A 12,663-nucleotide genomic window follows, 5' to 3' on the forward strand; every position below is an offset into this window, starting at 1 on the left:
AACTAAAGACGCCCTCCAAAAGAGGAAAAGATGTAAATATGTCACAGTGAGCGTCTTAAGTGATTTATTCCCGAATCTTTTTTTTTAAATAAATAAATTACAATGTCATTTACATATGCTCTGTGTTTGATAATGGCTTTTCGCTGATTCCTAATAACAGAAACACAGAATACTTGCATCTATTGTAGTTTACACCGATAAGATTACGAACACTCACAGATGAATGGAATAATATTGAATATAGTTACACCAGCACATGTCAGGATAGTGAATGGTAAGTGATCTGTCACATCTCATAGTCACTGTAGGGACTTGAACTTTGAAAAGGACCTGAGACCTAATTTATAACTGTTCCGTACGCACAACACGGGGCCTGAAAGATGCGTACGAAACGTCTCATGCAAACGTTGGCATTTATAAAAACAAACTTAAGGGGAGAATGTGCACACTTGTACGCTAACTCTCTCCCATGCCTGTGCACATTTTGGAGACGGGAGAATAATGATGCAGATGAGAGGTGATGAAATGAAGCCAGATTATTGATCCAGTTCATCATTAACGTTAAAACCAACTGCGTTAGTTGTGCCCACGCAACATGACTGTTCCATGAGAACCTTCAATTGAGAAAGATATGAAACAACTTACAGCATTCCCATGATCATGACTAATCAGCTGATATAGATTCTATAGATCTGTGATCTTGGTTCTGAATTGAGTCCAGTATTAGGCGGAGCCGAACCATCCCAGTACAAACACAAGGGCTCACCAATCTCGTTTATTAGCCGACAGGTCTAAAATGTACCTTTCCATGTAAAGCCTCTTCTTCTCATTTTTAAATACATAACTCGGTTAAATTTGATAGATTGGGGGTATCACGGCTGTCTCTGAATTTAATAATCCTGCAGTTTTGGATGAATATAATTCAAAATTCTGACAGTGTGAAGCGATTATTTTATGTATCCACTTGGAGTTAAAAAAAAAATTCAGGCACTGTTCTTTATATCATATTCACTCTCACTCACTGTATTGTCTGCAGCAGTGTATCAGTGCATTTAGAAACTATAGCAACCCATTGGTCAGAAGGAGAATTTATTATTCATGAGGTGCTCTGCATTATTTATGGTTGAATGTAGGTGTGTAGAGGGCGGACTTTGAGGCAGATTCATGTACACACGTTTCCAGGTGGACTGTGATTTATAAAGTGAACATTGCCTTCAGGTATGCCTTGCCATTTCTGAGGTGCTCTGATCAAATCGTCTTTTCATAAAGAGCGAGGGCCTCATTTATAAAACAGTGCGTAGGATTCATAGTTAAGTCTGCATGGGCACAAACATATCAGATTTCTAAAACCCTGCGCACACTTTTATTATGAATCCTACCCAGTTTTGAATAATTCCGATCTGCAGTGACTCATCCTCGCAGTTTACAGAATTTAAGGGATCTTCTGCCAAAGTGATGACTGGTCTTAGTGGACGCAAAAGAACAGCAGCATATTTCCCTCCCTCTATCCATCTATACCTTCTATTCTTTTAGGGTCACAAGGGGAGCTGGAGCCTTTAGCCAACACAGGGCCAACATACAGACACAAACAACCATTCATTCTCACATTCACATCTATGGAACTTGCAGTCAGTTTGTAGTGACATGCCTAGAAGACTTCATCATCTCTTTGCTGTAGCTCAATTTAGCATACAGAGGTATCAATCTTTTCAAAACTATATGAGCATATTTCCCAGTATGTTGACCTATCCCTTCAAAGATCTCTGTCTGACAGCTTGCATACATAAAACTGACTTTGGCTCAGACCTGACAGTGCAGAGATACTTCCCTCTAAAGCATCTGCACCGCACTAATTTACAGGCACATCCTCTACAAAAAAGGGTTGCAAAGTTTTAAATTTGAACTTTATGCTTGAAAACCAAAATAGATCTGAATTTGAATAGTCATTGATGTGCATGTCTTTGGCCTTTTCTGAGCAGGAGCCCAAGTCTCAGTAATCCCTGACACTGAATTGCACTGTACTGTTTGATCCCCGCTGACATCCTCCTTAATGCACCTTTTCTCCCCCTTTCAGCACAGTCAAGTTCACAGCGATTCAACGTTGCGTCCTAACGGGTATGCTGTGTCATAGCATATCATGTGCCATACAGTACGCCAGATATGACCCACACTGTCTCCATTGTTCACTCCCTTTAACTCTTGTGACAGTCAACACTCTGTCCTCTGATTAAACTGCCATACTTTGTGATTTATCAGATTATTCTTCAGCATAGCAGAGCATTTCGAGCATCATGGAACAGAACATTTACCCTGAACAATGTCTGCAAGACACTGGAGGCATAAACCTTACTTGTGTCCTACTGTCTTTTTTAATGGTTCTCCTCCACACGTTCTGCCTCACTGAGAACTCCAATGAGAACTCCACTACAGTTCTGATACCCTAAAGGCCTCAGCTTAATAGTTTGACTCTAATGGCTTTTTCCACATAGCTGCCTGCTGCCACTGTCGCCTCATACACAATTACTTTAGCTAATGTCAAATAATTTCCTCTCAGGACACAGGTGTCAGTTGATGAAAAAATAAAAAATTAATAATATGACTACCTGCCTCTGTGTGTGTGTGTGTGTGTGTGTGTGTGTGTGTGTGTGTGCATGCAGGAATGTCATACTGAACTGATAAATCACAACATGAAAAAAGGATTTTTTTCCAAATAAGACCGTTATAGTGACAGTCAGTATTTTGCTTCTGTTTCTAGCTAAATCTAGTGTGTGGTGGTGGATGTTTAAATTGTGGATATAAAAAAAAGTCCAAGGGGATCAACTTCATGCCACTTACAACTAAACTGTATTCATCATTGCAGCGGGTTATCAAATGCCTCCAATATCAATGTTTTAAATAATATTAAATTAGAAGATCATAGACTATCAAGCAGTAGAACTACATCAAACAACAAAGCATATAATTAACAAACTGAGATTACATACATCCTTACCAAATTATGTATTAAATCATATTAATAATAATAATACAAAAAATCATAAATATCTCACTTCTTCAGGTAGTTTACTGCTGCCAGCCTCCTACATTCATCCAATCACATGCTGCTTTAAGACATTTATAACATTCCCTTGATGAAAGAAATGTTGGATTCACACAACGCTGCCTGAAATCGTTACACTGCATCTGCAGTCTTGAAAACCTTTATACTCTATAAGAAAGTAAAAGTAAGTGAAGGGGGCAGTCAGCACATCACAATTAATACAAAAAACACAAAGACATATAATTATCACCTCTTAGTTGAATGCCTCTGCCAACCAATGAAGTTAGAGTTTATATCCACATCATATCCAGGGAATTCAATACAAATATTAAGTGCATGTTGTTTATTAGAGTATGAATTCTTGGGAAAACAAATGTTGAGGTTAAAGTGACCTTGGCCACTTACCAAACTCTATTCAGGTAATCTTTGAATCTTCAATAAACCTATGAGTTAAAGGTGGAGAAATTCCCTCAAGGCATTCTGGATGTTGGATTCAGAAGACAAGTTCCCAGGTCACAGGTCACAGGGAACTTGACCTTTGACCATAGATGTTTGTGCCACATGTAATTAAATTTTCTCTGTGCGTTCCTGATATATCACAAGACAGGAGGTCACTGTGACCTTGACCTCTGACTTAAGACCACCAAAACCTAATCAGTTCATCTTTGACTCAAATTAACGTTTGTATCACAACCGTACAAATTCCCTTGAGGCGGTCCTAAAATATCAAGTTCAAGAGAAAGAGATGGACATGGAGAAATAATAAATGTGGAAAAAGAAACAAGTAAAGGTAGCGATAGCAGCTAAAGGACAGGATTGAGGAAGGGGTTCTCCCTGGGGGGAAACATCTCAGTTAATGGTTTAATAATTCACAACATATCACAAATCAGAGCGATTTTTTCTGGCTAGTGGACTCTTTTGCTGAAGCCCTATTCAACCATAAGAGCACAATTGGACAGCTTTTCCACCCATTCCATTAATGGTTATACACCTATTACTGAAAATGTTGTGTAAGGCAGGGGTCCACAAATGGATTTGATTGGCAGTATGTGATTACGCGCTCTGTAAACACTTGGAGAAGAAAACCAGGATTATGTCAATGTCCCTGAAGTCATAAGTGCATCAGGCTCTAACCCCCACCCCCACCTAAGTACCTCCAAGTAAGAATAATTTAACACAGCCTATCTTGTCTAAGCCCATGCCCTCAATTCCCGTCTGTCCACAGCTTTATTAACTTTTTTTTTCTTATTTAAAGAACAGGTCAGACGGATGTGTGATTGTGGTTGTTGTTGACTTCTGCCTGCAACATCTGTCAGCGCCACTGAAAGCCAGCTGCATTTGTTCTACCTCTTTCTGGAATACCATTTTTTGGGGCTGAGAATTACAGCAAATATTTGAAGCTTCATGTGATTTGCCCTGTTCCTTTGACATACATGGCTGTCAACTTATGGGCATCATCTGCACAAATATAAAAGGGATTCCAGACACTACTTGGTGTCTGGAAAAAAGGGAGTGATAGCCTTCCTTATTAAAAATCCATTTTAACTTGTACAAATCTCCCACTTTACGGCACCAAAGCAGCCCCAGACTATCACATGACCTAAACCATGCTTGACAGATGGCGTCAGGACTCTTCCAGCATCTTTTCACCTGTTCTGCGTCTCACAAATGTTCTTCTGTGAGATCCAAACACCTTAAACTTTGATTTGTCTGTCCATAACACTTTTTTCCAATCTTCCTCTGTCCAATGTCTGTGTTCTTCTGCTCATATCAATATTTTCTTTTTACTGGCCAGTCTCAGATATGGCTTTTTCTTTGCCACTCTGCCTAGAAGGCCAGCATCCCAGAGTCGCCTCTTCACTGTAGATGTTGACACTGGCGTTTTGCGGGTACCATTTAAAGAAGCTGCCAGTTGAGGACCTGTGAGGCGTCTATTTCTCAAACTAGAGACTCTAATATACTTGTCTTCTTGCTGAGTTGTGCACCGGGGCCTCCCACTTCTCTTTCTACTCTGGTTAGAGCCCGTTTGTGCTGTTCTCTGAAGGAAGTAGTGCACACGGTTTTAGGACATTTTCAGGGTATTAATACTGTTTATATAATTATCAGAAATCCTAAAAGGACCTGTCTTGCCATTCAACGCACCAGACAGCATGTACTTAAGAGACACGAATAACAGGCTGCCACTGCAAATTCTGCCCATCTTGGTAGGTGCCAGGTATTCACTCACATTTAACCTACAATTAGAATATTTTTGCATTGCTGTCACTATTATCTATGTTGATCCCAGAGTCAGTAACCTATTATTAACCATTATAAAATGGTTACTCTGCTACTCAGTCCAGAGGCAGATCAGTTTTTAACATCAGCAGCCTGATTTGAGGCTGAGAGCGGAGGGAGAACACCCAGCACAGCAGCCAGACCAGCTTTAAGAGCCACCTGATAAGCCTCCTGTGGCATTCTTGGCTGTAAATAGTCATTAGCCAGAGTGCTGTCAAAGCCTGGCTACAGTAGTGTCACAGTCAACCCTAAATTACAGGAGTGGGGTACACAGCTGACACTGCAAACTTGCCTTGTGAAGAGCGATTTAGCAGCACATGCTACTGTCCTGACTTGGGGCAGACCCTACAGGAATCACGATATCGCTATAAATATACATCTTTTATTTATTTATATACATAAAGCCTTGTTGAAGGAAACTATCATTGTCCATAAATTGCCAGTTGTACAAACATCAGCTGGGAATAACTCTGTTTATGTGACCCCTACACAAAACAAAACAGATAACCATGCGTGTTTTACCATCTACAAGAGATTTCTATCAGTACTTGCAGGCATATTTCCAGGCATCAATCACTCATGTGGGAAAAGATCAACGCCCACATACAATCACTCTGCTTGTGTATGCAGGCTGGTTATGCTCTTGGCTCTTAGAGAAGAAGGACAGTGAACCGGGCAACATAGAGAAAGATGAAGTCAGAAAGTATGTGTGTCTGTGCCTTTAAGAGTCCCTAGGCCAGGGCCCAACGTTGGGAAAGTCACCCAGTGAATTTCTCATGACCCCTGAGAGGAGGCCTTCTTCCTTCTGGATCCATGGATGGAGATGGGACGTCCCAAAAAAAACAAAACAGGAAAGGGACATCCACCATATCGCAGCAACAGCGAATGTGACAGTGTTGTTCTTACAGTAGCTGAGAGAATCACTCACAATTTGTTATTATAATGCAATGACAAACAGCAACTACACAACCACATATCTCAAAGCAACATGTCACACTTCATACATAACCACAAATGTCTCATTCCCACAGTTAATCCCACATTGAGTCTAAAAATATGTATGTTTATATATATTTAAAAATGGTAAGTCAGTGAATGTGGGGCAGGAGTGGCAATCCGTCAAACCTCTGATGGTCTGAAAATGGTCTGTAGAGGTCAGCAGCCTTTAGAAATGCAGCTAATACTTCAGTGCTCCACATTCATAAATCACAGCATTAATCCTGTGAAAGTGACTTAATTAAAGTAATATAATTAGATTAAGGTGTTTACATGACCCCAGGCTTAATTGCAGTATTTTAAGAATTAGACTTAAGTATCGATGCTCATACTGTATGTATCGACGCCCTAGCTTGAGGTGCTCAGAACATTTATTGTTAAAAAAAAATCAAGCAACTGCAATGAATGGGATGCTGAATGAATACAACAAGATGCAAAGCATTCAGAAATTACAACTACAAAGACATGCAAAACTACTATTAAGTGACAAAAACCATAACAAAGGGATGTTGTTAGCAAATGAAAATGTGTGATGTGAGATTGTGGGCCAATAACATAAAGACAAAAGCCTGAGGTTTCCCAGGATATTAGAGAAAAACAGTGAAATAAAGAAGCTCTGGTTAGACTTTCCATTTCTGTGTCCTGCACAGGGATGGCTCTCTCTTTATCCATCAGGGAGCGCCGCAACCTGAACTAATCTCCCTTCAGGTTCTTGTTCTCCTGGGCCTTGTACAGAGCGCCAGTGGGTGTAAATACATAGGATTACAAGAGGCACTGGCACACTTGCACAGCGCAGACTGACGATTGGACGACAAACTGCCTCGCTGGGTCGAGAAAAAGTGCACTGTCGTGTTTCTGTGTCATTACGTATGTACCAATAAATCCCTCAATCTCCTTCGTCAAATCAAAATTGCACCAGTTGCTGGGGACACGTACACGAGGACTGTGGGCTTCAAACTGCTGTAATCCCGGCTCAAGGAGGAAAGGGGCTTTGCTGCACATCCATTTAGTATTATTCTAAGAAATAGGCAATTAGAGATAAGGCCATACATAGTTGTGCGTTGGATGAACTGCATTCCATGACTCTCCCTTTGACACTCTCAGGGGACATGTAGTATATTTTGGGACGAAGTTTCTTCAGGGTGACAACAGGGAGTGGACGAGGACACAAAACCCATGTTGACATAAGATACTTTCAGACAAGCACTGGACTCCCCAGTTTCTCCAGAGGAGGTGAATGTGTGAACGCAAATGTCAGAGTCAGACGCTCCGTAGTGTCTATGGTCTTTCTTTGCTTGGCCTCCTGGTAAAATGTCCGTAGAAAGCCAGGAGTGTCGAGGTTTGAACACAGCAGGGGATCCCCACTGGAGATTCACCACGAGCGACTGGGGGGATTGATGATGCTTCTTACACGTGACAGACGCAAAAAAAAAAAAAAATATATCTTACGGTGAAAAAGCGGTGTCTTACACGTAGAAGACCCTGACAAGGATGTCAAGGGAGTTTGTGGTGATAAGGGCTGACGATGGTGTCTGGGTGATGTAAACAAAAACATGTGATCTTTCGCAGCGGATTTAATGCGTCACTTCCTGCCTCTGTCTGCTGCTCCACCTCTTGCCTGATTAAAACAGAGGTTTTGTTGCTGCTGTAAACGCGTGTGTGCAGCGAAGCCAATTCTCATCATGTCTGAAAACGACTATATTGTCATATAAAGATCAAATGTGTATCCAAGCTTTAAGACGTTGTATGTTTTAATGGGCGAAATGGTTAAGTGGCCATGTGTTAAGAATAATACATATGGCTCAAATTAACTCTTGTAACCTTCTCACCTACTACTCTAAATCCCAGTTGACATTGAAAATCAGCCATGGCAGCTACACTACCCCCACCATCCCAATGGATCCTTTGAAGCTTGTATGGATTGACCTTGTTAAATAAGTAAAGTCCACTGTGGGGACCCACCTGGAAAACAAATGAAGATGTTCCTTTGCCAGATGTTGTGTCCAGAGCAGAGCAGTGATTGTGAAACTATTGGTTACGATAAGATAAAACATGGCTTTTGTGTTGTTGCCATGAACTGTCCTATGATAAGGGCTTCAAGATTACCACATGTGCTCATGCAAATGCATTCACAAATCACGCAAATCCCCCCCCCCCCCCCCCCCACACACACACAAACACACACAGGCACACTTTACACCAGCTGACATTGTAATGATTCCTATTGGGGACTTGCCCTTTGTCCCCTTAAGGAAGAAACTATTCACAATATGACTTAATAAATAAACAGACTGAGTTTAAATGTCCTCACTTTCCAAAAATGTCCTCGCTCTGTATGGGGTCTATGATTAAAATGGTCCTCAAAAAGATACAAGTACAGGAACAAACACACAGTAAAACAGTGCTTTTGAAAAAGCACCTTTTTTCTTTGCAAACATTCAATCATCTAAAATAGTCTGAGCGTGCATCGTCCACATTTCAACGTGAGGGGACCAAGTGTCAATGCAATCTCACAAACATTTAGAACATCTCTGGCAAACTTACCAGCTTCCTAACGATATACTGTTTGAGTCTGCACAGCCTATTTCTTTTGTTCAGATCATGGTGTCCAGATAACAGCAACCAGAGCGCCTGTATCTGACATTCCCCCGAATAAAGCTAAAATATAGACAATATCGTCTTACACACAGATCTCTGACAAAAGTGAAATAAAGGTCATTCACCCTGAATGGGATTTTTTTGTTATCTTGCCTGAAAACTAAATTAAGGGGGGCAAATTAATTTAATTTAAATTTAAATTTGAACACTGTTGAACTTAGGCTAATGAAATCAAATTAACTGGTCCGAACACAACTTTACTGAGACAATCGTTATGAGTTCATGCGATTGTAAAGCATTGTGGGCTGTTAGACAGAAAAAAGGCCTCAAAGGAAAAACAGGGCGCACACACACACATTTGTGTGTGTGTGTGCACAAAACAAAACATTTGTGTGTGTGTGCTTTAATCTTTAATCTACTGCTTTTTTATTTCTACTGTCTAAACCTCAAAATATTTTTTATGTAAAAAAAGGAAAAGCAGCAATTTGTAAAACGTGTGTATCTAATGATCAAATATTTGGCATTTTACTTAAAAAATTTGCTAAAATATTAAATTGGTCAAATTTTTGTCAATTAGATAAATTGTTGTAGTTCTCACTGTGCACATATGTGATGATGACGTTGTTACCAAAACTCTGCACAGATACAGAGTCAGCAGATGAATGAGCCAAACAGTAAACAGTGCAGCTCTTAATTTCAAACTCCTCCATGTGCAGACCACAATCCCTCATCGATCTGTAGTGACGACAGCTTCCTGCACTGCTCCGATTTGACTGAGACCCCAAATTTCAAATGATGCCTTTGTCGTGTTCTTGGGACGCCATTTGCTCACTTCCTGCTCCAACTACATCAGGGACTGAAGGGGTGCAAGGCTTTTCCTGTCGCCACAGGCCGCCATTCATCAGCACTTCCTCCCTGTGTCTCGACCACTCCGTGTTTTCAGGACACACCTGCAGGGTGACTGATAGTGAGAAGGCCGAGGTCAAGGTCGGCTGCTGTGCTTGTATTGTCCAGTTGTGCAGTGAATCAAAGCCTGTTGTTAAAAGTCAAGATGAGTCACTGGGGGACTTTATTACCAATCACTGCTTCAAATGCCTTTGAGGTGTTGAACTCATGTAATGGCCGCACAGGGGTCTGGGTGGTAAATGGCAGCATTTCTCAGGTAAAACCCTTCCCTCAGGGTAGTAACAAGCCCGTCTGAGATTGCCTGTGTCAGCGCAGGTGATTGTTTTGGCAACAACGGTGAAGAGCACACATGGGCTTTGAGCAACCCAGAGTGAATGTAGGTCAAATGTGAAGCTCCTGCTTGTTCTCGTGTCTCACGGACCAAACAGAATACACACTCACCTGTAGTAGATGGAGTAACCTTAATGGATATCTCCTGTTTTTTAGGAGAGCCAGAAGGTTTGGCAGAGAAGTCAAAGGCCATTTAAAGTAACATTTGCTTGTTACAAAAATCTAGTTTCTGGCTGGAGCTGAGTTGGAACAAGAGGAACATGAAGTCACCACCAGATGAATATAAACATACAGTAACCATATGTTGCTGTTGAAGGGCACTTAATGATTTCCAGTGCAATCAGAAACGTGCATTTGCTCCACCTCCATCCATGCAGTCTGATGGAGACAAAATGTTGCTTTAATTTTCTGCCTCCTGGGAAGTAATCAGCTATCTGACGCTATCTGAAAATATTATCAATATTCTCCTGTGTGAGTGTAAAACGATGCGTTGCGTCTGCACGGCTCTTGTTGAGAGTTTTACCTGAATGAATCATTTAGAACTTGTCATTTCTTAAAACATTTGCAGGAGCCCTTGTGCGGCTGACGCATGCCCCAATTTCAGAATCAAAAGAGACGGCGGGGTGAAAGTAGGCTGCGTGTACTGTACAGCTCTCAGTGAAAGTAGGAGTTTAATACATTGCTAGAGAGAGTGATGGCTGAGCCAATGTTGCCGCAGATATAAAGGGATTATTTGTCCCTGGAAGACATAATCATGTGTAACACTTGTTTCAAATCCTGTGAAAAACAAACAGGTGTTTTAGCTTTAAATCCACCCCTCCATCCTCTGGCACACATACAGAGGAGAAAGAGAGAGAGAGACCCCATACACTTCCTCATTAATTATTAGCATATAATTATGACTAATATTGTATACGTGTCATGAAGAATGGAGATAAATTTGTTAACATCATGCTTGAAAAAGATATGATTGTTGCCTTGATTTGTTCATACTCTGGATGATAATGTGATTTTAGTGTATTTAATGAATGTCACCTTGAATCTTCTGCCTGATTTTATTTACAAGATATTAGCATGACTTGGAAAAGATCTGAACTTTACAGGAGGGCTACGTCACGAGTGTGGTGTTCGGGGACACACATTAAATCCCACTTGTGAATGAATGAGTGAAAATCAGCTGCTCACTCACCTGTGAGTCCGCACAGGAAGGTGAGGGAGAGCAAAGGAAGTTTCCTGGAAGTAGCACAGACCTCCATGGCTGATGTGTCCACTTCTCAGCGCGTCAATGTCCTTCACTCGGCTGTATGTCTTTATATATGTAAAGATATACTTATATATGTATAGATATACACGAGCTCTTTGGCCAAAGCTCCTCCAGGTCTGTCAGCTGGTCTCGTTTCAGTCCTCCAGCAGAGACGTTACAGGTGAGGGACACGTCAGGTGAGCAGAGCCGGTTCAGTGCTCACTGGTTCACCGCCTCCGACACCGAGGATCCTCCGTGACTCCTCTTCTCCTCCTCTTCACACCAGCGGCATGTGCGACTCCCTCTCATCGACAACTCAGTGAGCGGTCATACTGAGTCCTCTCCAGAGAGAGAGAGGGGGGGTGGGAGAGAGAGAGAGAGAGGAGGCAGAGAGCGAGAGAGAGAGAGAGAGAGAGAGAGAGCAGTGTCGCCTAAGCGAGCTGGCGTCATTTAACTCAATATCGGCGACAATTTCCGCCTATTGGCTTAAATAAATATAACCCTCTAACATGCGGATCCGCTATGAATGAATGCGTTGCATGACAGCGTTTCTCTTATTTTGAAAGGCAGACATCCGCGGTTTCATTCGTAAATGCCGGAGTTGCACCTGTTCGCTGACTCGCAGGTGCAAAAAAGAAGGAAAAAAAACTAACCTACTTTCCCCCGAAGAATTTCCTACTTCTTTTTAATATTGACATATTTTTATCAAGTGTCATTTTCAAAAATTATTCTTTTAAAATGTGATCTTTCTCAATGTTGCTCTCATGTTTTACATATTTGCAAATGAAACCACGAAGAAAACTTGTACATTACCTTCAAATAATAACAAACTAGGAAAATTAAATAGAAAAAACTAAGAAATAGATATATCGATAGAGGTACCTATGTTTATTTAGGGTAGATTTCAGTTAGGACAAACTGTATATTTAAAGACTTTGTATTCACTTCACATGACAATCTAAAGAAAAATGTATTGAAACACCAAGGTTTAATGATACTAATATACTGTATCCACCTGAAATAATTTCAGATGTACTTATGAATACATTTCATTTGCTTTGATTTCACTTCGTTGTCAATACCCCTCTGAAGTTTGTCAAAACACATCAAAAGGCAGATTCTCACCCACACAAGACGTGTCAGAAGATAACTGTGAAAAGAAAATAGACGAGAAAAGAAAGAATCTCCTCAATATAAAAACATATACAGCCAATAGATCTGGATCAGGAGGAAAGACCCCATTGGCCCCAACATGTTAGGGACACACACCTAG

The 12,663-nt window shown here is 41.0% G+C and overlaps 1 protein-coding gene across 1 annotated transcript in view; it reads right to left on the minus strand.

The window, feature by feature from the left end:
* The window catches only part of esama (endothelial cell adhesion molecule a), a 56,631-nt gene extending 44,898 nt beyond the window's left edge, over window positions 1-11,733 (minus strand). The window contains exon 1 of the mRNA XM_062405668.1: window positions 11,337-11,733. Within this exon, the coding sequence (XP_062261652.1) occupies window positions 11,337-11,403 (67 nt within the window). The 5' untranslated portion in view covers window positions 11,404-11,733. The remainder of the gene's footprint in view (window positions 1-11,336) is intronic.
* Between the last annotated feature and the right edge of the window lie 930 nt (window positions 11,734-12,663).

The sequence above is a fragment of the Platichthys flesus genome, chromosome 15 (genome assembly GCF_949316205.1).
Source record: "Platichthys flesus chromosome 15, fPlaFle2.1, whole genome shotgun sequence".
Lineage (NCBI taxonomy): Eukaryota > Metazoa > Chordata > Actinopteri > Pleuronectiformes > Pleuronectidae > Platichthys > Platichthys flesus.